This window comes from Pinus tabuliformis, chromosome 1_2 (genome assembly GCF_031772625.1).
Source record: "Pinus tabuliformis cultivar Carrire ecotype Pingquan chromosome 1_2, CPIR1, whole genome shotgun sequence".
NCBI classification, from domain to species: Eukaryota; Viridiplantae; Streptophyta; class Pinopsida; order Pinales; family Pinaceae; genus Pinus; species Pinus tabuliformis.
The window spans coordinates 994,619,423-994,646,018 of record NC_142298.1 but is presented as its reverse complement, the minus strand read 5'-3'; the positions used below and the strand labels follow the sequence as shown (position 1 = coordinate 994,646,018).

Sequence of the window (26,596 nt, the reverse complement as noted above, 5' to 3'; positions counted from 1 at the left end):
AGAGAAAAGACAAAATGACCATAATAGTAGAACATTTCAAAGTGTTAAATTCTAAACCTGGTAACTTGGCTAACTTATTTCCTAGCAGATTATCTCAGATCTACTAAATAAAAACACAACTAGGATCTTAACCTAAACAAAAATATTCAGCGGAAGCAAATAACACAACCAACTCAATCACATAAGCACACAAATATTCTTCCCAATCAACAGTGCTTCATTAAAAATAACTTTAGAACCTACTGGGGCTCCCTTACTAGGGAAATGTCCAAATGAGGAAGTTACATGCACGACAATGAACTTGGATTTGATCTAGCTGATCAAGCCCTAGGTTTGTCCTTTGATTTGCTCTGGTGGATCTGGATCTCCCTTCCTACCTTGCACCTTCCTTGGACCCAACAAACCTGAATGGGAGTTCATTTCCACCCAACCACTGAGATCTCATTCTCACTGTCTTATGCTCAAGATGTATTGTGTGTCTTCTCCCTTGGCCTAACCTTTCTTTTATAAGCTTGAGTTATGACCGAATCCACAAGCCTAATATCCAAAGTGATTAATGGTTGAAATTGGAGATTAGATCTTACCTCACTTGAGATCGATGGTCGCTGTTGATATAATACACTAATGTAAAAACATTTGCATTTCATTAGATTAACTCACTTTTTTCTTATAAAGGAAATTACTTTAATCACTAAAGTAATTGCTAATGTTAAGGGTGTATTAGGCAACTTCTACAAGCCTACACTTAAGCTTGTGCAAAACCAAGTCACATGACACAAGGACACATGACATGAAGGACATGAAAATACGAGAATCCAACACATGACATGGAAAACCCCCAGAACATGACACAAAGGACACGTTTTATATATATGTGTGTGTGTGTGTGTATTAAAAAAATAATAAATATTAGATAAAATTTCATTCACTTTAGAATCTAAAACATGTACTTGATGATGATACAAATTTAATCATATATTATCTATGAAAGCAGATTCGTTGAAATGGGCCGACGTGTCGTGAATTCGGCGAATCCGACATGATTCGTGCCAAATTGTGTCTGGAAATTGGGACACGAATCCGGAAAAGACGGCTGTGCTGCATAAAAAACGGGTGACTTGCTGTTCTTTTATTTCATTTTCACTTCTCTCTTTTGCTGTGGGTTTGTTGTGAGGGGTTTGAAGCAAGGAGCAAAGGGTGTGGGAGCGTTTTCAAGGAGATTCAAGCAACAGGTAAGTGCGTTTCCTCTCTATGTTTTTTTGCATTTTTATTACAACAGTTTGCATATGCATTTCTTTTACAAATTTGTGCATTTTTGGTTTATCTTTTTTACAGTATTCATGGCTCAATCAAAGGCAGTAGGGAAGGGGCAAAGAAAGGGGAAGAATGTCCCCATTGGAGATGCCCCTCCTCCCCCAATTTCATTAGAGCCTGCTGCAAGTATTCCCTCTATTGCAAGTAATGTTGAAGGAAGACCTCCTCAATGTAACATTGAGAAATATCCCTTGTGGAAATATATCACAAGAGAGCAAGGGCCAAGCAACAAGGTGAAGGGAGGAGGCAATGTAAATTGGAGATGCAACTTTTGCAACAATACTTTCATGAGCACATATTTGTGTGAAAGGCCATTTGTTGGCTTTACCAAGTTGTGGAGTTGGGGCTTGTACAAAAGTGGATTTACCAAAGAGGAGAGAAATGGAAAGAGAGTCCAATGTTGGTATGGAAAATGTGGCTGCAAAATAAAAAAAACCAAGAATGATGACCCCCTTCCATTTTTGAGGAAAGACAGTGACAAATTCCCATTTGAGAGTTCTAGTGGGGGACAAGCAACAAAAAGAAAGGCAATTTCACTTGGTCCTGTGGACATGATTTTTCAAAAGGAGAAACTAGAAAAGCTTGATCTCACCATTGCCCTTTTTTCTATCAAAACTTCATATCCTTTAATGTTCCACGCTCACCTCTATTTATTGAGATGTGTCAAGCTCTAACTCAAGGGGCTTCATTAGGTTATGTGCTTCCTGGTTCAGAGAAGTTTCGAACCACATTGTTGACAAAGGCAAAAAAAGAGGTGAAAAAAATGCTTGAGCCTATTAAAGCATCATGGCCAACATATGGGGTTAGCATTGTTTCTGATGGATGGACAGATCCAACACGACACCCACTCATCAAATTTATGGTGTCTTCCTTGAATGGTCCAGTTTTCTTGAAAGCAATGGATACACTTGGAGAATACAAGGGTGCACAATATATGGGTGAGTTGTTTATTAAAGTTATTGAAGATGTAGGTTTTGATTCTTGTGTGAAAATCATTACAGATAATGCACCTGGCTAAATATCCACAAGTGTTTTAGACACCTTGCATTGTCCATTCATTGAACTTAGCACTAAAATCCATTGCTTCTGATGTGCTTTGGATTGGTAACATTATTGAGGATGCACGACATATCCGTAACTTTGTACAAAATCATACAAATGCCCTCACTATCTACAAGGAGTACAACAATCTATCATTGTTGAAGATTGCGGATACACAGTTTACCTCGTCATTCATCATGTTGAAGAGGTTGAGGGAGGTCAAGACCGCTCTTGGGGCCATGGTTATTTCGGAATTTTGGTCTTTTTGAAGAAAGACAGATCAAGTAGCCTCTAAAAGAGTGAAGGACACAGTGCTAGATGATGGTTGGTGGGCGAGGGTAGATCTACTTATTCAAATCATTGACCCTATCATTTCTTTGCTTCGATTTGCAGATACAAACCAACCCATCCTAGGAGAGGTTGATGAGAGACAGGATTCCATGATTGAGTTTGTGAGGAGCATTATTTTACAGAGTGAGTGCCCCGAATATGAGACATAACACTATATAGGATATTCTTGTGAGCATATGGGACAAGGATTGCACACCTTTACATTGTTTGGCTCACTCATTTAACCCAAAATACTACAACCATGAGTGGCTGAATGTTAGACTTTCCCGCAAATTCCCTCCTCACGTGGATGGTGAAATCTCATAGGGGAGGAAAGATGCATTCAGGCGGGTTTTTCAGGATAAAGCATTGCTTGATGAGGTGGAGGATGCCTTTGCAGAGTTTTCCACTGGCACTGGTCAATTTGCAGGATATGATTTGATTAGAGACAAGGGGCCTAAGAAGCCCTATTCTTTGTAGGCAAATCATGGGGCAACAAGCCCTCCTCTACAACAGTTAGCCATGAGGCTCCTCTCTCAGGTGACCTCATCCTCTTGTTGCGAGAGGAATTGGAGCACATATGGAAATTTGTATAGTGTTAAGAAGAGAAGGCTTGAGAAGTCCAGGGTAGAGACAATGGTGTATGTGCACAGCAACCTTCGTCTTATTTACAGGCAAAGGGAAGAGTGGTTGAAGGGAAAGACAAAGATGTGGGATGTCTTTCCTAATGATATGGGTCTGGACAATAGTGTTGAGTTGGCATTGGCCAACATGGATCTCAATGATCCAGTGCTAGAGCCTGTCAGATTTGATGATGGTGATACTGTAGAGGGGTCATCCTCCACACCCGCAGATGTAGAGATGATTTTGGAGACAGGGGAGGAGGATGCAATAGAGGAGAGCAGTTGTGACCATGATGATGAGGACAATGATGCTGATTTTGATGACGACTATGAGGATTGATGACTCATGAGTCATGAGCTACCTATTGCCTTGAGGCTTGTATACTTGTAGTTGTTTTGCATTTTCTATTTCTATTTGCCGTTGGCATTGCACTACCTATGTAACACATTTTGATTTTGATGACTTAATGAGAAAACTACAACTGTCAGTATCTTTATCTTACTCTCTTGTCTTTCTTCTATTGGATCATTGATGAATTGAATATGTATTATGAATACAGAATTTATCATTTATCATTTATGTGACATGTCACAAATTACAATTGTATTTGAATTTTGTATGTACTATGCATAATGTTACTAACTTACTTTGTAAACCGTAAAACTTACATCTAGATGGAGATCTATGTTTGAAATCAATGAATTTGTATCATGAATGAAAATTTGTGTAAGAAATATCTAGATTTTAATATATATATATATATATATATAACTTATCCAAACATGTCTTGTTTCGAGGGGTCAATGTGTTCGTATCCGACACTAGAATCCCCGTATCCGTCGAATCCCAAATCTACGTGTCAGGTGACTTAGTATATCATACATACAATAATGATTCATCAATGATACAACTAGTGCTTTCTACTGCATCAATGACGACAAATTGACAAACACAAGAAATTAACCATAAACTACAATTTTCTTATTAAGTCATCAAAACCAAAATGTATTATATGGATACTAAGTCTTGACTCACTGAGCCATAGATACTATATGTGGGAATGCTAATGGAAAATAGCAAATACAAAATAGGATAGATACTAGAACTGTAAATCAGGATGGGAGAATCTCATAGGTTATAGTGTTGATTTTCAATAGTCCTCTAAACTAATAATTATTTCTTATGATTTCCCTTAGATTGATATTTTCTTACATTTATTAGTCATTATAAAGCAATCACACAAAGAAATTCAATAGTAAAACAAAAATGCTAGAGGATCATAAAGAGACAACCACACAAGGACACAAGAATTTACCCTGGGAACACCCACATGGGGGAAAACCCAACAACATTTTCCTTAGAAAAATGATCAAGTTCAACAGAGATACATCAGTCCAACAAGATAGCTGGGTCAAACCTAGGCCAAAAAACCTCCTAGTCAAATCAAGGTCTGCCCAATAAATTTTGTATGATCCGCTCTCCTAGGGTAGAACTTCGACCTCCTCTTTCATTCATAAATTCAGTACTGCAACTCTGTTTCACCTCAAAAATTCTTATGCTTTGCCTTAGCTCGGCCTGCCTCAGAATATACTCGGTCTGCTTCAGAAGATACTCTAAGTTCATCTTGTAACCACCCTTCTTCCTTGTTTAAAGAAAAACCTTTTGTCGCATGGTTAAACATAAGAGATCCTTTTTCTTGATGAAGATCCAAATTGCTATTGGAGGAGGTCAAATCACTCTTATATCTTTCTTGCTGGCTGAATGGGTGCCATGGAGGGTTGCATTGACTTGACTAGGAGGAGGCCAACATGTCTTCTTTTGGAGCCACTAAATTCATTTTTTTTTTCTTTTTCAAATGACATGAAGAACATGCATTTTTACATTTTTCTTTTAACAAAGATAGAATGATGAACATGCTTTATGGAATACATAAACGATTACAATATTAATTATGAAGACCGACCATAGCCACAAAATTCAATACTCCCTCTTAGCTAGGAAGGTATTTATAATGACTATCCACATGTTCTCATGTTGACAGATTTATCTAAGAAAAGGTTATAACAAATCCAAGTACAATAATTGGGTCAACAATTGTGACACATGGTAAAACAAGTTACCATAATCGGGTTAACAACTATGACACATGTTAAGTCACTGGCATCAACCAATTACCATAATCAGGTCAAACATCTTTGACACATGGTAAGTCAACAACATCAACACGGTACCATCATTTAGGTCAATACCTTAGACCTATGGTGTATGTTCACCATAATTCGGGTTGGTACTTCAAATACATGGTACATCCATTGTGAAATTTCCTTGAATGCACCAACTGGAAATTATTCTCCTGATTGATTAGCATTTTATTTGCTTACGACAAATAGAAAATAACTCACTGATGCATTCTTCAGAAATTAAATACGTTGCAGAAGTAAAATAAGGCATTGAGAAATATATGCACACCCATAATTATTTGACACAATTATTTTGGACTAAAAGTCCCTGGAAAAACCCTGAAGGGAAAACCGGCGCAACAAATGAAGATTTATTTTATTATTATGCAACAAATTTGAGAGTACAATAATCTGGATGCCCAACTGACAATCCTTTGACAAATATACTGGCAAACTAATGTTGAGATCCTAGATCTCCTTTGCAAAACAACTCGGCCTCCTTTACCCTAATTGAACCCCTCATTGGCTACTCACATTGTAGCTTGGAACTTGCACTGCTGGCTCTGGATAACTCACACTTCTTGGAAATTGGCTCCAATTGAGCTATCCTGCCTTTGGAAATGACTCGCTTTGCCTCCTAGAAGCTAATCTAGCCTTCGACAATTGAATCCACTCTCTTCTGGCAACTCGCTCAAGGGTTTCTAACTATTCACACTATCTTCCGCGACCCTTTCTGTAGATAATTTGACCTCCTATCTCCTGCCACTCTGGCATTGAAGAAACACTAGAAAACTCTCTTGAATCCTGCTCCCAAATTTCTGCTGCTCCATCTCTCTGATGGTCTCCCTTTAGCTCAAACTGCGTCCTCACTGAAGTTATGAATTGGGTAGCTCGATTTGCCTTGCTTGCTTGCTCTCAATTGTGTCTATCTCCATCCCATCGACTTGCTCTTATAATTTCTCGCTGGAGCATCAACGACCAAGATCTAATCATGATCGATGGCTAAGATCAATTTGACTCCATCAATACACTTTTTTGGAAGTCTCTAGAGCAAAAGTCGATTTCCTCAATTAATACACATTAATTAATCAATTTTCCTAAGTTCGACTTAAGAAATTTTTAATTATTGATCAATTAATTTAATTGAGAGGTTTCTAAGTGTTTTCTCTCGAAACCTTTTTTGGGTTTTGGAGATCTTTGTTCCTTAGCCTCTTTGACACCTTAGAGACTAGAACCCCTGTCGATGTTACCCCAAATCCATAAACTAAAACTCTCTCTTAGCAAGGAAGGTGTTCTCTCTTCATCATACTCCTAAATATCCTGTAGCTGGACTGGACACACCGCTGATGTCTGACATCTGTTTCACCTCCTTTCTTCACATATCATATTGATCTGAGTCCCTGTCATTGGAAATCACTGTGAAGAAGTCAACTGGAAAACATTGTCCATCAAATGCTGCGCATACTCTGATCCTCCTCACACTGCCACTGCCACTGCTCAGCTGCTAACACTGCACTGTCGCTGCCACTGCTCAGCTTCTAACATTGCACTGCTGCTGCAACTGCTGCAATAGTGAGTTTGACCACACCTGATCTCCCTCTGAACAAGAACTGAGAAATCTCCTCCAACAAATCAACTCGACCTCCTCCCTGCTACTCGCACTACTGTAACTGGACCGTGCAAAACTGTTACTAGGAAACTTTTTCTATCTCTAGATACTCTCTCCAGAACCTTTTGGCTACTCACATTCTTGCCTATAACATGCACTGACCAACTGGATTGCATATCACTGCCATTGGGAAACTCGTTCTTGCCTTTGGAAGTCCTCTAGAATTCACACTGCCTTATATTGCTCATTGAGACAACTCACATTTCCTCCAGATTACCTCCCTAAATTGAAAATAGAACTGCTGCCTTTGAACATGCACTGGCTGATCTGGAAACCTTCGATCTTGTTTTGTTGGAAATCTCAGCCTCCCTTCTTGACTAGAATGCTAGAAACCTTCTCTGGTTGGAAACCCCTTCCAGGATTGCTGAAATGGTTTCTTTTTACAATTACCGGAGAGAGAGACAATTGCAGATATATGTATTCAAAATTTAAGAGCATTCCCACAACATTCAAGAAACAACACATGAAGATGCTAGATTTAAGTGGAAATCCGTAAGGAAGAAAACCATGAATTTTTGGCTGAAAGTGATGTGAAGGCAAGCTCCTTCCCAATCACATCATATTTTTGTAGGCTCCAACCTACAATAGGTTGCCACCTCAAGGATGCTCCAACTCCCACAAAGTTTTCTGCAGGTTACAACCCACAGGAGGCTCCTACCTCAACAAGCTACAACCTGTTCTTTATCAAGTTACAACTTGAAAGGAGACTGCGATCTCCCAATGACAAAGCAAAGTCAAGTTTTTTGGTTACCTGATATCAATTTCTGCCCTCAAGTCTGCTGCTCATCTTATCTGCTTCTCTTCTTCAGTTTTGTTCCTTTTCAACTACTTTTCTCTTCTTCTTGTAATCATAATGCCACACATGAATTCTCTCATACACACTTTTTCACATCCCAAAAGTTCTCTTCTCATTCAACAATGTATCTTTTATAAGCATAACTTACTGACTATTTGTATTCTATGTAGGAATATGAAATGAGGAGTCGTCTCTTGGTCTTCTAAAGCTGTTCACAATCTGTGTTTTCATTTTCAAATCTGGAAAACATAATTTTGTAATATAAAATAGAGCTGAAATAATATAGCTCAATAGTAATGATTGCAAGAGACAAATCAGATTTGTATTAGCTACATTTTCCAAACTTGTACCATACATTTTTCCTGTCTAATGAAAGCATACATTTTTCCAGCTTGTGTGTTAATATATTATGTGCCATTTTACATCAAAATAGCCAATCAACATATTTAATAACATTTAGCTTTCACAATGATCATCATAGTTAACAATGATCAACTTTGCACTTCACATCACTTTCAGCTTTTGCACTTCAAGCAGTCTTGTAGCCATAGCCATCTAACATTCAACATAAATCAGCCGTAGCATAGTATCATCAACATGATCATTTGACATCAATGTCAACATTACCAACAATTACTGTGACCTCTTCAATGCAATGGATATCTTGATCTCCAAGACTTCTCATCGTTTTCCTTTATAATCTCTCGTTGAGAATTTAGTGGCCAAGACCTAGATCTGAAATGATCTAATCGATGACTAAGATCACTTGGAATCTTTATTAGAAGTCTCTAGAGGAAAATCGACTATGTCTCAATTATTATGAATTAATTAATCTATTTCCCGATGTTAAACTTCGGAGAAAAATTAAAAATCGATTAATTAATTTAATTAAGACATTTTGACCTTATAAAATAATCTGGGCTTGGAGATATTTTCCGCTCTTGTGTTCCTAGCCTCATTGACACCACCCGAGGCTAGAACACCTGGCCGAACTACATCAACCAACACCCTTGTCATCTTGAGACAAAGTAAGGGGTTGTTAATTTGCATTCAATCATTCTCTCAATCGACCTTGAAGGTACCGAGGAGGTTCTATCACATGCATCTCTAGTTTTCGGTGGAATTCAACCCCTGTCACACCACTTGAATACAATGTTGAAATCTCTGAATCTAACACATTAGAGATTCCTATTGCATTATCTGGTTTATTTCTCCTACTTGTTTATTCCTTTAACAAGTTATTTATGCATATAAATATCGAAAATAAACGCAAATGCAACCCTCACTCATATACAGATCATCAACTAAAATAATAGACAAACACACAAGGGACACCGTTATTTTTGGACAATCTTCCCCTGAAAAACCCAACTTGGTAAAACCGATGGAGCAGTTTTGAGGGTTTTATTATTAAGAAAATTTCTTGAGTACAACTAGGGTGCCAAACTGGCTCACCCAATCGAGATTTCTACATGGCAGTAATACCTCTTCTCGGAAGCAAATATTCAGCTTCTTCAGCACTAGTCTGCCCAACGAAAATCCTTCCACCGCTTCTCCAAGGCTCTGCGTCAGCCTTGCTAGCCTCTGCGTAGCTCTGGAACCCCCTGTGTCAGCCCTCTGGCCTTCTGCGTCACCCACACAGGCCCCTCAGCCTCTGCGTAGTCTCTAGCTGCCTCTATGTGGTTCCTGTTGCCTCTGTGTAGCCTCCTCAGTCATTGCGCTAGTCCTCTGGCATTATCTCTGCCTCTCTGCTATGTATTCTCTGCCCCTCGCTGCAACTCAGATCACTTGTTCGAATTTTTTTAGCAAACTCTGTTCTAGAAAATCGAACTGACTGATAATCTTGGTGTGTCTCCAACTGACCTTCAAGCCTCCTCTTATACTTTTCCTGTTGAGTCTTCAACGACCGAGATTAAGTCTCTAATCAACGACTAAGATTAGATTTGGCTTGATCCATGTCATTTAGAACATTCTCACCCAATTTTATATTAATACCCATTAATATTTTAATTTTCCTAAGTTTAGAGTCTAGACTTAGGAACTCCATTAAAAATTTTAATTATTTTAATATCTCTCTAACTGAGTGGAATTTCCCCAAACCATTTTTGGGTCTTGGAGATCTCATGTGCTAGCCTCTCCACCAACTTTCATGGCTAGAGCACATCTGATGCTACCACAAATCAACATACAATGGAACAAAGGCATTAATATATCCACTTTCTAACATTTTCATCCATTGTCTAAATGGTGGTGGGTGGCTTGGTGCAAGGAAAGGTATTTTTATTAACCAACACTTGCTTTGAGAAAGGTTTCTGAGCCAATCATTGACTTATTGCACGATGTTATTTTTTGCCGCTTCATTAAATAATAAGCACCATGCAGTAAGCCAATCACTGGCTTACTACCTTTCCATCTTATCTGTTGAATACCACGTTATTCTCATCCATTAGATAAGATGCAAAGGAAATGAGCCAATCATTGGCTTACTACATGGCGGTTATTGTTTGTGGCTTCCAGATCACTTGTTTATTCGTAAACTAAATCTGTAGTATGTACTTGAGATTTGGAAATGACATCCCAACTCCAATGAACCAACACATATCATATCTGGCCTACAAGTAAATACTAACATTTTTTGAAAATTATAGTTATTACCACTCCTTTCAGTAGGGTTGTTGAAGATACATGCAACCTACTAGGTCGACACACCTAGAACAAAGGCCCACTGTCACCTCGCCCTAAGTCTCCACTTTTAAGCCCAACTCCTACCAAAATGGTTATGGGAGGCTTTCTTTGGGTGATGTTGATTTGGGGTAGCATCAGATGTGCTCTAGCCACGAAATTTGGTGGAGAGGTTAAGGCACATGAGATCTCCAATACCCAGAAAGGGTTTGGGCAGATTCTAAATAGTTTGGGAGATATTAAAATAATTAATATTTTTAATGGAGTCCCTAAGTCTAAACTTAAAAAAATTAAAATATTAATGTGAATTAATATAAAACTGTGTTAGAATGGTCCAAAAGACATGGATCAAGCCAGATCTAATCTTAGCCGTTGATTTGTCAACGACAAAAGTATAAGAGGAGGCTTGAGGGTCACTTGGAGAATACACTAGAGTGATCAATTATTCTATCCTCTAGAGCGAGGTTTGCTAAGAGAGGTAGAATCAGTGATCAGTTGTAGCAAGGGGCAGTGAGTACGACGCAGAGAGGTAGGGACAGTGTCGAGAGACTAGCACACAAGCAGAGAGAGGCAGGGACAGTGTCGAGAGACTAGCACACAAGCAGAGAGAGGCAGGGACAGTGTCGAGAGACTAGCACACAAGCAGAGAGAGGCAGGGACAGTGTTGAGAGACTAGCACACAAGCAGAGAGAGGCAGACACAGAGCCATAGGGAGCCACGCAGAGGCAACAGAGACTGCGCAAAGCCAGAAGGGGCCTGCGTCATCCACGCAGAGGCTGCAGGAGAGACGCAGAGAGCCAGAGAGGTTGCGCAGAGCCTCAGTAGGCTGACGTAGAGTGTTTCAGGCTGATGCAGAGGACAACAGGGCTGATGGTGGGCTTCATATTGTGCTGGAGAGGGATTTCGTGGAGCAGGTTTTCCGGATACCTGTTTCCGAAGAGAGCTATTGCTGCCATATTTTTTATCTCTGTCAGGTTAGCCAGCTTGGCACCCAATGTACTCAGAAAAGCACTGCTTAATAATAAAACCCTCAGATAGCTGCACCGATTTTCCTGCATTGGATTTTTCCAGGGACATTAGTCCAAAAATAACGGTGTCATTTGTGTGCTTGTTTCTGTTTCCTTTAGTTGATGATCTGTAATGTGTTGAACATGCACTTGTATTTATTTTTAGTATTTACATGGTTAATAACTTGTTAATTAACAAAACAAGTAGATAGGAATAAATCAATAAAGTGCATGGAGGGTTTCTAACTGTTAGACTTACAAACTTCAATAGGTGACTCTAGCCCACCAATAAAAGACCAATGCCTTGTAATGGGGTCAAATGACTGAGGTGGAGGAGTTTATGTTGCTTTCCTGTTGGCCTACTATGTAAAATCTGCATGGGATTATACTAAAGCAGCAAAGAAGTATACTCTATCTAACAAGATATAGTGAGTAGTTAAATTTAGTGTACAAAAAATATACTAACCAAAAATTAAGTATTTCTTTAAACAGACCCTTGGTTGGGTGGTTGGTGTGTAAATCAATTTGCTGCCTTGTTTTTACAGGTCTGTAATTTCTGCGGAAACTACTAAAAACAACAAAACAACCCCAATCGTCCAAAATTCCTAAACACTTACAGATCTTAGTTCTATGGATGGGGATGCTAGAAGGTAGAAGATTGGTCAATTTAGAGTCTAGACCACTACTAAACCTTGGAACTGCAATAAAATTGAATTTCTAGCAAACTGGAAATTCACTTTATGAGGTCTTGGAGTCAAAACCCCCTCTGTAGACAACCCTGAAAATTATTTTCAGCTAATAATAAAACATTTAATGGATGAAATAAATAAATCTAAGCTACAAATTTGAGATATAAACTATTAAAATGAATCTGAGCTAGAACATGGTGAAATTGGATACTTGGGCAAAATAGCACCTTGTTGAGTGAAAATTCTGCTGAAATGGATTTGTTACAAAAATTCCTTACTGCAGATCTGCAAAATTTAACTAAATATACCCATGAAAGATATTCAAAATAAGATCAAAAGCAGATGTATTTTTCCTTGGTTTGCACATAGAAATTATGCTCTTTTATCCAAGTATTACTAGCTATAAAAGACAAATTTTGTAGCAATCTAGTAGTAAAATAAAACTAAAAAATAATTTTTAGAATTTTTTAAATGAATGTTTGAGAAGTGAGTCTTACCTTTGCCTACTTACCAATTTGCAGAGTTGTGATTGCAACCCTTCCTTTGTCAACTTTCCCTTTGAGACTAACGATAAGTTAGGAGTTGGAGGTGAAACTATGCGATTTTCTTAGTCTTGAACCACCTACAATAAAATCAACCTCACTAGGAGGATCTTATTCAAGATGCTCCAACTACTATGGCAACAATACCACCAATAGTCCACAATCTGATTGGAGATTTCCCTAGAGGGTTTGTCCAACCCTTGGAAAGTGTATTTTTGATACTAAGGGTGAGTTGATGGCTTGGGCCTTTATCTCACCTTCCATGAGAATATGTGCCCCTCAATGGATATCTAATGTAGTCTTGTGATGATAGAGATATACCTGCAGATTACTTCTATAAAGCACAATAGTATAAGCAAAAGTTAAGATGAAACATTATAGAAGAATTGAAGAGGGTCTCATAGTGCATGCATTGTAAACTTGTTGTGGTTTCTATGAGCAGTTTATATAGCATTGTAGTGTCAGTGAGTAAAACTTATAATCCTTTAGCATCCTTAGTTAATGCATTGTTGACAATTCAGTTGTTTGTCTCACTTTTATCTTGTGTAGATGCTTACTGCAGTCCCTTGGCTATATGATCTCTTTCTTTGTTGCAAGAGACCCTGTTCATGGTTATTTTCAGACCTGTTTTTGCATATATACAAGTTGCTAGTCTTCCCATATGTATGTTAAGTTTTAACCACCACTGAAAAATAGTGAACCAAGATAATGGATGAAGTATTTAAGAAAGCTCTGCACTTTCATACAGTTATGTCCTTATGGTAAGGGTTGCCATGTTGACTGCATGGAAATTGGGTTACTGGTTAAAAACATGATTATCCTCATATAGTAGGTTGCTTACCCAAAACCACTTTTATGATCTATAAAATTTTGAAAGGAAAGCTCATATTCTTCAAGCAAGGGCCTTGTGCACAATCTTCCGACATTTCTGATAACTCTCAGTCACTGCCTTTTAACTTGTCTTTCTAAATCATATATTTGTAGTTCCTGATATTGGAAAAATGTTTGATGTTATATATTTGTTGCTTAATCTATAGGATACCCTAAACAATCCATTTATAAATGTGTATAATTGGAGACAAGCAAGCAAAGATAAGGTCTCATTATTACAAGAGCTGGATCTACGGTATTTCACACCTCATGAGGTATAGTTTCATATTCACAAGTCTTATTTCTGAATGATTTCGTCTATTGCATTTCTTCCTATACAGTAATCATTTATTGTTTATTATCATTTCAGATTGCTAATCTACATTCCTTTCCAGAAGATTTCAGCTTTCCAAGTCATGTTAGTCCAAGGCAAAGGTGAGTTCAGAGGAATGTATTTCCTTTGATATGAATGTCATGGTAATAATAACTCTTTGTTACACTGTAACTTGGATATGGTATTCAGATACATTATAGCTGTGCTTGTGGACATTTTGGTCTTGTTATATAAGTGAATTCTGTAACTTTGTGTCGCAACAAGTGACAGTAAGCATGAAGAGAATTTGTTAACCAAACCATCTTGTTTGTTGACTGAGAATCGCAGATGTCCTAAAACATATAAGATGTGAAATGATAAAGGACATATTTGAGAAAAAGGGAGTAAGTGGTGGCCATATAGCTCTAGTGAAGACATACACAATCACTGACCATGTCATGGAATGATTAAGTGAATTTACTTTTTGACCTTTTTCTTTTTGTAACCTAGTCTCTAGGTTGCTTGAATAGGATTCAAGGTTTGGGTCCCGTTTCCTCAAAATCTAACTGGTCTTGTAAGGGGTACGCTTACAAGGAAAAAACTAGACTAAAGGACAACAATGAGGTGTGGCCCATTGTCACCACAACCACTACCTCCTGTTCTTAATGGACTTTCACCAATGGGAGGCTTCCCTTTATAGAGGTCACCTATGAGATATATTCTAAGTTCAAGGATCAAGGTGACTAGAGGCCTATAGAGGATAACTCTTCTTAAGGACAAGGATCAACAAATGAGGAAAGGCAACTCGCATCGTCTAATAAGGTCTATTAGGGCACAAATGAAACCAGAGCTTGAGGTATAGCAATCCAAATTGACTAACCTAGAGTCAAGAGGCCAAGAAAAGGTTTCCAACAATGTATATCAGCAATCCAATGGAACAAGAAACCTTCAATAAGACCTCAAGTTGAAGCCTCGTGCAAACTAGGGTTTCCTAGGGCTAGATCTACCAAGGGCAAGATATTTAAACCTTAAAATGGATAGATTGGCCACTAAAGGAAGTTGATTTTGAGGCAATCAAGGCCCCCCTCAATGTTGAATCCTTCCACAAGCCAAAACTCCACCTCTAGGTCAACTCACACCTTAGCCCTAGCTAGCTGCTAGAGCTTAAAGGGGCCGAAAATCAGGGAAAGAGAGTGAAATTAAGTTTATGAATGAATTTATGAGTGATCACCAAATTGTCAAGGACAATGCCTAGTCCTTGGGATGATGGAGTCTATTTACGTGAAAAATTGGCTAAATCTTGGTAAGGAGTAAGGATATTTTGATACCCTAGATCAAAACCCTAGCTTTTACCTTTGTGAGGGATCAAGGTAACTTGGGAGAGCTATTCTAAAGATTCACGAAGGGGATTGCCATTCACATTTCATACATGAGTAATGCATACAAAGACATTATTTAAATTCTACACAATCAATTTTCAACAATAATGGCGCAATAGAAAAACCCTAGATAATAGTGCATCCCATAGATTAGACACAATAGTTAAGATTTGTCAAATACAAGGCTTACTTACAAGACAAAATGCACGAACAATCCTTTATTGATCCAAAGTAACTTCTACAATGTTGATAAATAGCTCCAACATGCAAAATACTCCATAGAATCACATCTCCATAAGGATCTAAGAGGCCAAACTCTTTAAGAGGTTGAAATTATGTCACAAATGATGATGATTCAATAACATGAGCCTCTCCTTTATTTATATTAGTAGGGCCTAAAACTAGCCTAATGACACTCGTAAAACAAGTTTGATTGCAAAATATATTTGGATTACAAGCCAACCCACTAGCTCTCAAGAAATATGCCCTAATAATCCCACACATGTGAGCTGAAAGCTCTCTAGGGCTGACATCATGCAATAAATGCGCTCCAAATGTGATGTCCAAGGTGGTGAAGAAACATGTCCAATCCATGATTTGAGGGTTGGGCCTCACTGCCTCTTGTGGGGTCCAAAGATCTAGTTGGGGCGGCACCACAAAGTGTTCTCTATGGGTCTCTATTACCCACCATTTTATGGGTAATATCCTTAGGAGCTATTTTTTCTCGAAGATTGTCCTTAGCGGGTAGCCAACAACCCCTTGCATCCATCAACTAGCTCTTTGTGCCATTATCTCTGCCACCTGAGCCAACCATGTGGTCCCTCGCTCATCTACCATGATCATATGTTTGAAGGTGGGCCTCCCGAATCTAAAGGTATGCCTTGTCATTTTGAAATTGAGTGTTGTAGTTTGCTTACCATGGACACTTCTGGGTATGGATTAATGGGGGTTTTGGCAAAAAGAATGGGCTAGGTCTGTGCTTCTGTCCCCTAGACCCCTTTTAGGCATTAACCTTGGATTCTAGTCCCATGGGATCTCTTTTATTGACCATTTGGTTCTAGGGATGGTATTTCACGGGAAACCCCGATTTTGGTTCCAAGGTCCTGCTCCCTTATTTGCTCATATTACCCTCTTTCCATTCATTATTACCTCGCCCATCATTTCTCCCTCTTGGGTCCACATTACTCAATCAGGTCCAAATAGGGTTAGCTCACCCCTTCCCATTGCCCACACCTTGGGTCATGGCTTGGAATGAAGCCCGAAGGTTGATGCAACTAAAAAGAAAGTTAAAAGCATATATGGACACATTCAGCAGGAAAAGTACCACAAAATGCAAAAGATGGCTGGGACAAAAAACATTTAACACGTGGGCAAAAGCCAATACATGAGCTCTACCCCATCATCATGGCCATCACCCTGGTTCCAACAAGTTCTATGAGCCTTCTTCATCATATAGGAACCCATGATTGTCCCAACCCCTAGTGGGTGATGAACCACCCCACCTTAAAGCGGGGAATTCACTGCTATATCTTATACATCATGCTCTAACCCCTTGAGCCCCAAGCAGTTAATCAAAGAAAATCATAAAAAGGCAAAAGACATATAAAAAGGGTGGAAAAATCAAGGCGGGGCACCTCATGTACCACGATTGCTCCCTCCTACACCTTATAAACCCAAGTGTGGGCTTCCCTCTTATTAGCTACCCTTGTGCCCCAACATGTGACCTAGGGTTGCCCCTTCTCATTCCATACCCCATTCACCTATCTGCCACATGCCACCACCTTTTGACACCTCCTTTTGTGAAAATTCCTTAAACTCGGGAATCATTACTGCAACAACTGATGTTATTTCTCCTACTTGTTAGATTTACATGAGCAAGTTATTTGCAGTTTCCTACAACAAACATCGAAATACATACACTATAGCCTACACCAATTAAATGATATGCAGAAACAAGAAACTTAACAATAGAGAGATGCAACACAAATGACATAGTTGTTTTTGGACAAATGTCCTTGGAAAAACCTAATGCGGGAAAACCGATGCAACAGATCTGAGGGTTTTTATTATTAAGTTGAAATTATTTCTGAATACAATCTCTGGATACCTTGCTGGCAATCCAGTACAGAGAATATCACTCGACAGAAGAAATTAGTGATGTTACCTCACTCTACACTGCAAGTCCGAGCTAATCCGACAATTGAACCAACGAGTTCCTCGGCTACTTCTACGTTGTCCCTATGCGGGCCTGTGTCAACCTCTATGGTATTGCGTCACCTCTGTTGGGAATCGATTTGCCTTCTGGATTTGATTCTAGCCCTCCTGACTCAAAAACGTCAGCCTCCTCAGCAAATTCAGACTTTTGCATGAAGGCTCTGCGCTGCTTTGCGTGGGGCCTGCATGAGCCCTTCCTAGCTCTGCGTCACCCTCTCTGGCCTTTGTGTTGCCTCCTTTGTGTGTCTCTCTGCCTCTCTGTTGAGTATTCTTGGCTCCGGAGAAGATCCTCCAGCGAAAACTTCCTCTGCCCCTCTCTGCGTGATCAATACAAATCACTGTGCTTCCTCTAGCTTCAACAATTTGATCTGACTAATCAACTCTCTGTGTGTTTTCGAAATGACTCTCAAGCCTCCTTAAATAATCTCCTCGTTGACATTCAACAACCCAGATTAGAAGCTAATCAATGGCTAAGATCATTTCTGCTTGATCCTTGTCTTCTTCTAGAAGTTACACCCACAATTAGATTAATACCCATTAATTATTTTAATTTCCTAAGTTTAGACTTAGGGACCCATTAAAAATAATTAATTATTTTAATAAAACTGTCACTGGGTCGAATTTATCAAAATGCTTTTTGGGTTCTTTGGAATAGATGTGCCCAAGCCTCCCTGCAAAATTTGAGACTTATTGCACATCTGATGCTACTAGAAATCAACACTCCCTCTTAGCGAGGAATGTGCTCTAGCAATGCCTTCCACTGAAGCATCGCCCTGACTTCATAACATCGTCCTCTGCCTTGTTGATGTCCGACATGCTGTCCACAAACAACTGCGCTGCTACTGCAACTGTATTGCTATTGACACTGCCACTGTTAACACTGCATTCATGCTACAACTCCATCTGAATTTTTGCATTCGTGCTGCTTCTGGAACTGCGACTGCCAACTGCCCCTACGCTGCAAATTGCTACGACTACTGCATCAACAATGGAAAAACATCCCAAATTACTGAACAAGTGTTCATCATAGATGCATCTCGATGTTGAAGATCTGGCTATTGCTAGTCCCACACTATCCCTCTTAAGCCACTGCGCTGCTGCTGCTACTGCACTGAGCCTCCTTGCACTACTACAACTCTGCAGTATGCTGCTTAGACTTGGAATTCTAGCCACTGCATCTGTCGCTCCAACACTCCTCTGCACTAACTGACACTGATCCATCCTGCTACTTCTAATCTGGGCTCCTGTAGCTAGGAATTGATCCGAGAGGTGGGTTCCTCAAGGATCCTGCCCATTTGTAGCTCTTTCGAACTACAGCTCCAAATCAGCCCACCTCCCTCCTGGAGGTATCTCGATTGTCATAGCGAACTCCTCCTCCTCGATCTTCATGGGTGCAACGTTCAGATCATGCTTCTCATCTTTGTCCTTCTTCTTGAGAGGACATTGTGTTGCGTAGTGACCCATTTCACCACACCTGAAGCGTTTGATCTTCGAGATGTCCTTCTGCCTCCATTGCTCCTGTGGCCCCTTACATGCAAGGGCTACATTCTCATCCTCCTCCTTGGGCTTTGACCCACTGATGCTGCTTCCGTCAAGCTTACACTTGACTAGGTCTCTCCTCAGCTCCTCTCGCTTAAGAGCTGCCCACATCTCATCCCAATTTGACAAAGTCACCCTGCTAGGATACTCTGGACAAAGACTTTCCACTCTTCTGAGACTGAATTGAGGGCCAGTCTAACCAACTCGGACCCTTGAGTTGTAGACCCCATAGCTACTAACTCGTCCTGAGTCTCTTGAAGCTTTGTGAGGAACCAATCTATGCACTCCCCCTTCTACATCTATGCAGATCTCAGTTTCTGATCTAAGTACATCTTCTGCTCCTCGAAAGATCCTCGATATAGCGTTGCCAAGGCATCCCACATCTCCTTAGCAGTCCCTTTGCTAGTGATGTGGCAGACTACATGATCATTTACTCCATCAAGGATCATCCTCTTGGCCTTCGCCATTTTTGCTCGGTACTTCTTTAGCGGATCTTGATCTGTAGGCACAACCACCACGCTGTCGACATAGGTCTTGAGCGAATGCTCATCTAGAAGGAATGACATTCTTGCCTTCCAGATGACGTAGTTGGATGCCCCATCCAACCTATCCTGATCTCTCAACCCGTTGGTTGCCATCTCTGCCACTAAAATGTCGAACTGCTTTTTAGTGCTGTTGCTTAGCCAACAAGAAAACAAGCTTCTTAGCGGGAAGTCTACTGTGGAAAAAATTCCCTCATTGTGCTTCTCTTCTCTTCTGACGTCTTTCTGCCCAGCAAAATGACCTACAGAAAAATTGCGTCCCACCATCTCTTTCTCATGCTGAGGCTCAGCACTGCTCCCTCTGCCACGACAAGATTTCGATCTGGTAGCCCTTCTCTCTGTCGACTCACTTCGAGAGAGACCGCCTTGAAATTTAGCCCTCCTGGCTTAGATTGCGCAATCCCTTTGGGGATTCGAATTGTTGCCTCTTGCAACTATTTCGATCTCCTTTTCTGCTCAATGGCGGGTTCTCTGGCACTGTTCTTCTTGCTTCACCTGCACTGCTCTGATACCATGTGAAAATTCCTTAAACCTGGGAATCCCTACTGCGACAACTGATGATATTTCTCCTACTTGTTAGATTTACATGAACAAGTTATTTGTAGTTTCCTACGACAAACATCGAAATACATACACTATAGCCTACACCAATTAAATAATATGCCGAAACAAGAAACTGAACAATAGAGAAAGATACAACACAAATGACACAGTTGTTTTTGGACAAATGTCCCTGGAAAAACCCAATGCGAGAAAATCGGTGCAACAGATCTAAGGGTTTTTATTATTAAGCTGAAGTTATTTCTGAATACAATCTCTGGATGCCTTGTTGGCAATCCAGTACAAAGAATATCACTCGACAAAAGAAATTAGTGAGATTACCTCACTCTACACTGCAAGTCCCCGCTGATTTAGCAACTAAACCAATGAGTTCCCCGGCTACTTCTGCGCTGCCTTGTGTGGGCCTGCGTCAACCTCTAAGGTACTGTGTCACCCCTGTTGGGAACCGATTTTCCCTCTCGAGCTGATTCCAGCTCTCCTGGCTCAGAGACGTCAGCCTCCTCAACAAATTCAGACTGTTGCGTGAAGGCTCTACGCTGCTCTGCGTGGGGCTTGCGTGAGCCATTCTTGGCTTTGCGTCACCCTCTCTGGCCTCTGCGATGCCTCCTCTGTGTGTCTCTCTACCTCTCTGTTGAGTATTCTTGGCTCTAGAGATGATCCTCCAGCCAAAAATCCCTCTGCCCCTCTCTACGTGATCATTACAAATCACTGCACTGCTTCTAGCTTCAACAATTCGATCTGACTAATCCACTCTCTGTGTGTTTTCCAAATGACCCTCAAGCCTCCTTAAATAATCTCCTCGTTGACATTCAACAACCCAAATTAGAAGCTAATAAATGGTTAAGATCATTTCTACTTGATCCTTGTCTTCTTCTAGAAGTTACACCCACAGTTAGATTAATACCCATTAATTATTTTAATTTCCTAAGTTTAGACTTAGTAACCCATTAAAAATAATTAATTATTTCAATAAAACTGTCTCCGAGTGGAATTTCTCAAAATGTTTTTTGGAGCGTCAAGCCTCCCTACAAAATTTGAGACTTAGAGCACATCCGATGCTACCAAAAATCAACACCTTTTGGGCTAGAAATGTTGTTGACGGGAAGAGAACATTTGGGTGCCGCTTTAGCTTGGGGTCTGCCATGATATCTTGGATGAGCAAGAAGCAGAAGTCTGTGGCCCTTAGCGCGGTTGAGGTTGAGTACGTTGTTACTACCATGGCTAGTTGTGAGGTAGTATGCTTGAGGAAGCTCTTTCGAGAGTTGTTTGAGCAAGCACTGGATACGACTGTGATATACCGCGAAAACAAGGGTGTGATCTGACTTTCAGAGAATCCCGTGTTCCACGATAGGTCTAAGCATATTGAGATCAAATATCACTATATTTGGGATATGGTGCAAAGAGGAGCTGTATGACTCCATCACATTTTGAATGATGAGTAGATAGTCGACATTCTTACCAAGCCGTTGCCGAAAGGGAAGTTCTTGGTCTTCATAGAGCAACTTAGACTGGTGGATGTGACTCTTCTTGGAGGGAGTCATGATTGATCATGAACATTGAGCTTTGGGAGCTCCTGGGAGGCATGGGGTACTCCTTTGGAGCTATAGGGTTATAGGATCCTTGTCATTGTTGATAAGTTGATCTCCCCTAGTCAAGTTCAGGACTTGACGGAGTACATACCCCAACATGCATCCTACCCACAAGTTGGGCTTGTTAGGATTGCCAATCATCTTGTCAATGAGTGAGGAGACTTAGGTTTGAAGGATCTTTACCTTGGCAGACGCGTCTAGGATGCGCATTGTTCAACCACTTGATCACTAAGGTTCATGTTGGGTGACATATGTTGGAATTATTGAGAGGGGGGGACAGGGGGTGAATCTGTATTCCTTTTCAATTGTTACTTTTACCAGTTAGATCACTTATATTTAGAATGCAAAATGAACAATAAGAATAAATGCTTTTATTAATTTTTTCAATAAATCAAGTACAATATATGTAGGGCTCCAACGTTAGATGAAGACACCGATCTTCAATCTTCCAAGCTCCAACCTGTATTTGCCAAGCATCGACTTGGACTTCTAAGGCTCCAACCTTGTCAATTTGAGGCACCAACCTCTAGGGATCCAACCCTATCTTTGGTACAGGCGCCGACCTGGTTTCTTGAGGACTCCTATGCTTTAGGGCTCCGACTCTATCTTCTAAGGCACCAACCTTGTCTCTATGGGGCTCCAACCCTATCTCTGGTACAGGCTCCAACCTGGTCTTCTTTAGGACTCCTATCCTCTAGGGCTCCAACCGACGACTTCAATTTGTCAAGATAAGTTTAATAGTTCTTTAAGGCTCCCAATATCTTCTGCAAACAACCTTGACAATAATCTTCACCCTCAACAATGCCCTTGATCTCCAAAGCACTTAGCTCATCAATGACAACTTTGTCTTCTTAGAAGGTGTCTCCACAACTCTTCATGTTACCCAAACAAAACTTCTTCAAGGTCACCTCATGATGGCTTCAATGCATCATGGTCTTCAATGATTTCCACAAATCTTCAATATGCTGCTTCACAAAGTTCTCCAACTCTTCCCTTTTTTTCTCAAGAGAAGACTTCAATAAGATCTATTTTTCCAATCCCAATAAATCAACACTTCGACCACGACAACTACGACAACTTCGACCACAACAACTACGACAACTTCGACCACAACAACTACGACAACTACAACAGCTTCGACCAGGACAACTATGACAACTTCGAGCACTGAAACTACGAAAACTTCGACCACGAAATCTGCGGCAACTTTGACCACTGTAGCTTCAACTATGACAACTTCGGCCACAACAACTACGACAACTTCAGCCACAGAAACTACGACAACTTCGAGCTTATAGCTTGAACCCGTGGGAGACTATTTAACCCAAGAACAATTCCACAAACTTGTCTTCCTTGCCTTTCTAAGCTACGACTGCTTCTCTACCTCTTGTCTTGTCTCCACCGTAAAATCTAAGCTTGAATGGACGAATTTAGGTTTATATTTATAGTGGTTTTTCCATATTCTAAAGGGACATATCTCTTTGCGGAGGGTTATGAGCCTACTCAAGTCAGCTTGGACAGTTTGACAATTTTTTACATATGCTAATTTCAAAAATTGATTTCTCTTCAACGGTAAGGAATTAGGAGGCAAGTGAGTACTCATTGGAAAGCTTATGACCTCCTCTATAAGCTTATATAGTATTCCCTTCAAGGTATGACCTCTAATGATGGAAATTTAATTTTTCTTTCATCATATGCATATTTTTTCATAACAACCCTATTAAAGAATTTCTTTTATGGAATTAGAGCATCAAGTGGATTAGATTTTTTTCACTATTTTGACATGCTAGTGCATGTGATATTCATGCATTAGGATTGCATACAAGGACTAGGGTTTATTTGACATATTTATATATCTAGGGTTACTAGATTAGGGCTTCATCACATGGTAATTATGAGCATCATTCAACAAGGCTAGGGTGCCTTTTCAATATGTGTTCATAGGCATCTTCAACGAGGTAACTTCTTTCTTAGGGCATCTTAAAACAAAGCTTGGGCAATGCATATAAGGGCAAGTTATTGGCTTGCCATCATTAATGACCGACATGCCTAGCTTCAAAAATGCAAACATGATATCATAATGACATCATTGCTAGTGCTTCGTTATGGCAAGTGCATCTAGAATTTCATTAATATACACATGCACCTAGGGTTTAGTCAAGTAGTTAGGGTTTAGGTCTCCTAGGGTTTGCACAATATCTAGGGTTTGTTTCAACAATTCAACTATAATGTGATTAATGACAACTTTATTCAACAACATAGGGTTTGGAGGATCTTTGTCACTTGTGGAAAATTGATCTCCCCTATTGTTGAAGATATAGGGTTTGGAGGATCTTTACCCCAGTGATAAATTGATCTCGCCTATTATCTAGATGGACTATTTGTTCAACTAGTCAGACATAGGGTTTGGATATAGGGTTCAAAGGATCTTTACCCTAGTGGTAAATTAATATCTCCTATGATGATTCTTCTTCTTTAGCTCGAGACATCATTGTTCAACAAATGAACAGAGATGAGCAGAGACGAGATATGATATGATGCAATGATGATGATGAGACAAATACCTCCGAGATGAGACTTATGATGCAGTTGGAAATTCCTCTCTAGTTGAGAGAGAGTGTTGAAAATTGGCAACTAAGGGAGCAATTCCCTCCTTAGAAAAGGCCAACAAATCCTAAGGAGACCCCACTTGCACTTAGAAAAATTGATTTTTGCACATGGAAAAATATTATTTTTAATATGGGTCCAAGTCATCTTGAAAAGTACATGTCGGCCTAGAGGAGAAATTCTACCTCCTAAGCCACATATAAATACACCTAACTTGGCATCACTTGGAGGCATCACATCACACATCATTCCTTCATTTGGTTCAATCACTTCTGAGATTTCAGGGTCTGATTTCATACGTGTGAAGGAGAGAGGAGATTTCTGTTGACTGCGTTGACTTTCTGATTTTCGGCCTCCTTTGACCAACTTTGACTTGGGGTGACTTTGACTTGGTTTGATTGGAATCTGATCTGTTTTGGAAGGTTGATTTGATTGGTATGTTGACGGAAATTTTCAAGACACTTTGACCATCTTTGACTGCAAATCTGAAGCTAGGGTTTTCATAGGCCAACTTTTGACTTTGATTGATTTGTGTGCTGAATTCTTCAATTGTTTTGACTGGGTTTGACTAGGTAGAGGAGACTGAATTTATTGCTACCTTGACCATATTTTCTGAGCACTTTCGACTGTTGACTTTGACTACTTAGGTTTGTGTTGACTACTATTGACTTCGACTGCTTAGGGTTGTGTTGACTACTATTGACTTTGACTGCTTAGGGTTGTGTTGACTATTGTTGACTTTGACTTTAACATGGCTGAAATTACAGACTGGTACTTTGACCAGATTTGACTTTTTGTCTCATCTTTGATTGGATATTGGATTGTTGACTTGGATAGTCAAGGCTTTGACCTTTGACTTGTTGAATGTACTTGGACTATGTATCTCTGTTGAACATTTGATGAACATCTAATAGAAGAAGAATTTGGTTGGGTTTTCCCCCTTATGGGGTTTTTCCCTGGTCTTTGACCTAAATCTCTGTCTCATTGATCTTGGTTGTCTTCTATTGTGCATATTGTTTACTATTCTATCTACAATTGTTTACGGTTATTGGGTGACTGGAATAAATTGGAAAACATGACTGATATTGAAAGAAGAATTTGTTAAAGTGATTATTACAACATAGAACATTGAAAAACTAACAATACCAAGGCCATAGGCTTGAATATTAGGTCGTCCCACTGAAAAATTCCTATTTTTTCTTAAAAAATTGTGTTTCAAACATATTTGATCAACTTATATGGAACCAATTGTTGAAGAAAGTGTAACTAGGTTCTGTCTTCATAAATGTACTTTTGATATTTGTATTTATTCAAGGAAAGAAATATATATTTTTTTATATTTATCAATGAGTTTCTTGCTCATTGAAATAGGTGTAGCACATGTCAAAGTGCTATAGGTAAGTCAAAGAGTCAAAAGAAAATGTTGAAGACCCTTAAGGGCATGTTACAACATGTATATATTGTACAAGAGTCAAAAGATATCCCTCCAAGCAAAGTCAAGTCCTCTCCATGCAACGACATCATCAAAGAAGCAATTTCGAAGCAAGAAAAATCAAGTCGGTCTACAGTCGTCAAGTCGGCCTCAAGACGGCCTAAAGGAGGGATAATCCTCTATATATAGAGGCTGTCCACTCCTCCAATGACAAGCCAACACACCTCTGAAATCAACGAAGAAAGATAGCCGAGAAAAGGTGAAGAAAAGTCGAGTTTAAGGAGCCTCTAGTGTAGCGAAGAAGGAGAAGTCTAAACCGAAGTTGAAGGCACTGTTTTTAGGGTGAAAAACAGTCACACGTGCGAGAAATAGAGGATAGTCTGTGGTTACATCAGCAACAAGATCACAGTCATATATATCTTATTGTTTGGGCTTGAAAGTTAGGCCTATCAGGCTCAAGCGAAGGAGAGGCTCTCCCAAGCAAAGGTCAAAGGAGCCTAATATTCAAGGAAACCACCCACACATGTGAGAAACTAGGGCTGCTATGTTGTCACATCAAGCCTACAACTACACATCAAGAAGAAACTTGGCTGGTCAAGAGAAGGAAGGTGTATCCATAGGTGAAGGATCTTACTAAGTATAAAAGATAAGTATCTCTTCTAGAGCTCACATAAAC

General features: G+C 39.8%; 1 protein-coding gene across 5 annotated transcripts in view; it reads left to right on the top strand.

Moving 5' to 3' along the window:
* The window catches only part of DNMT2 (DNA methyltransferase-2), a 320,023-nt gene that overhangs the window by 181,463 nt on the left and 111,964 nt on the right, over positions 1 to 26,596 (top strand). For all 5 annotated transcript variants that reach the window (XR_016252859.1, XM_089396361.1, XM_089396360.1 and 2 more), the window contains exons 8-9: positions 13,912 to 14,019; positions 14,115 to 14,179. Coding sequence is in view for 4 of the 5 variants with exons in the window: in XM_089396361.1 (XP_089252487.1) it covers positions 13,912 to 14,019; positions 14,115 to 14,179 (173 nt within the window). In the remaining variant the exon portion in view is untranslated. The remainder of the gene's footprint in view (positions 1 to 13,911; positions 14,020 to 14,114; positions 14,180 to 26,596) is intronic.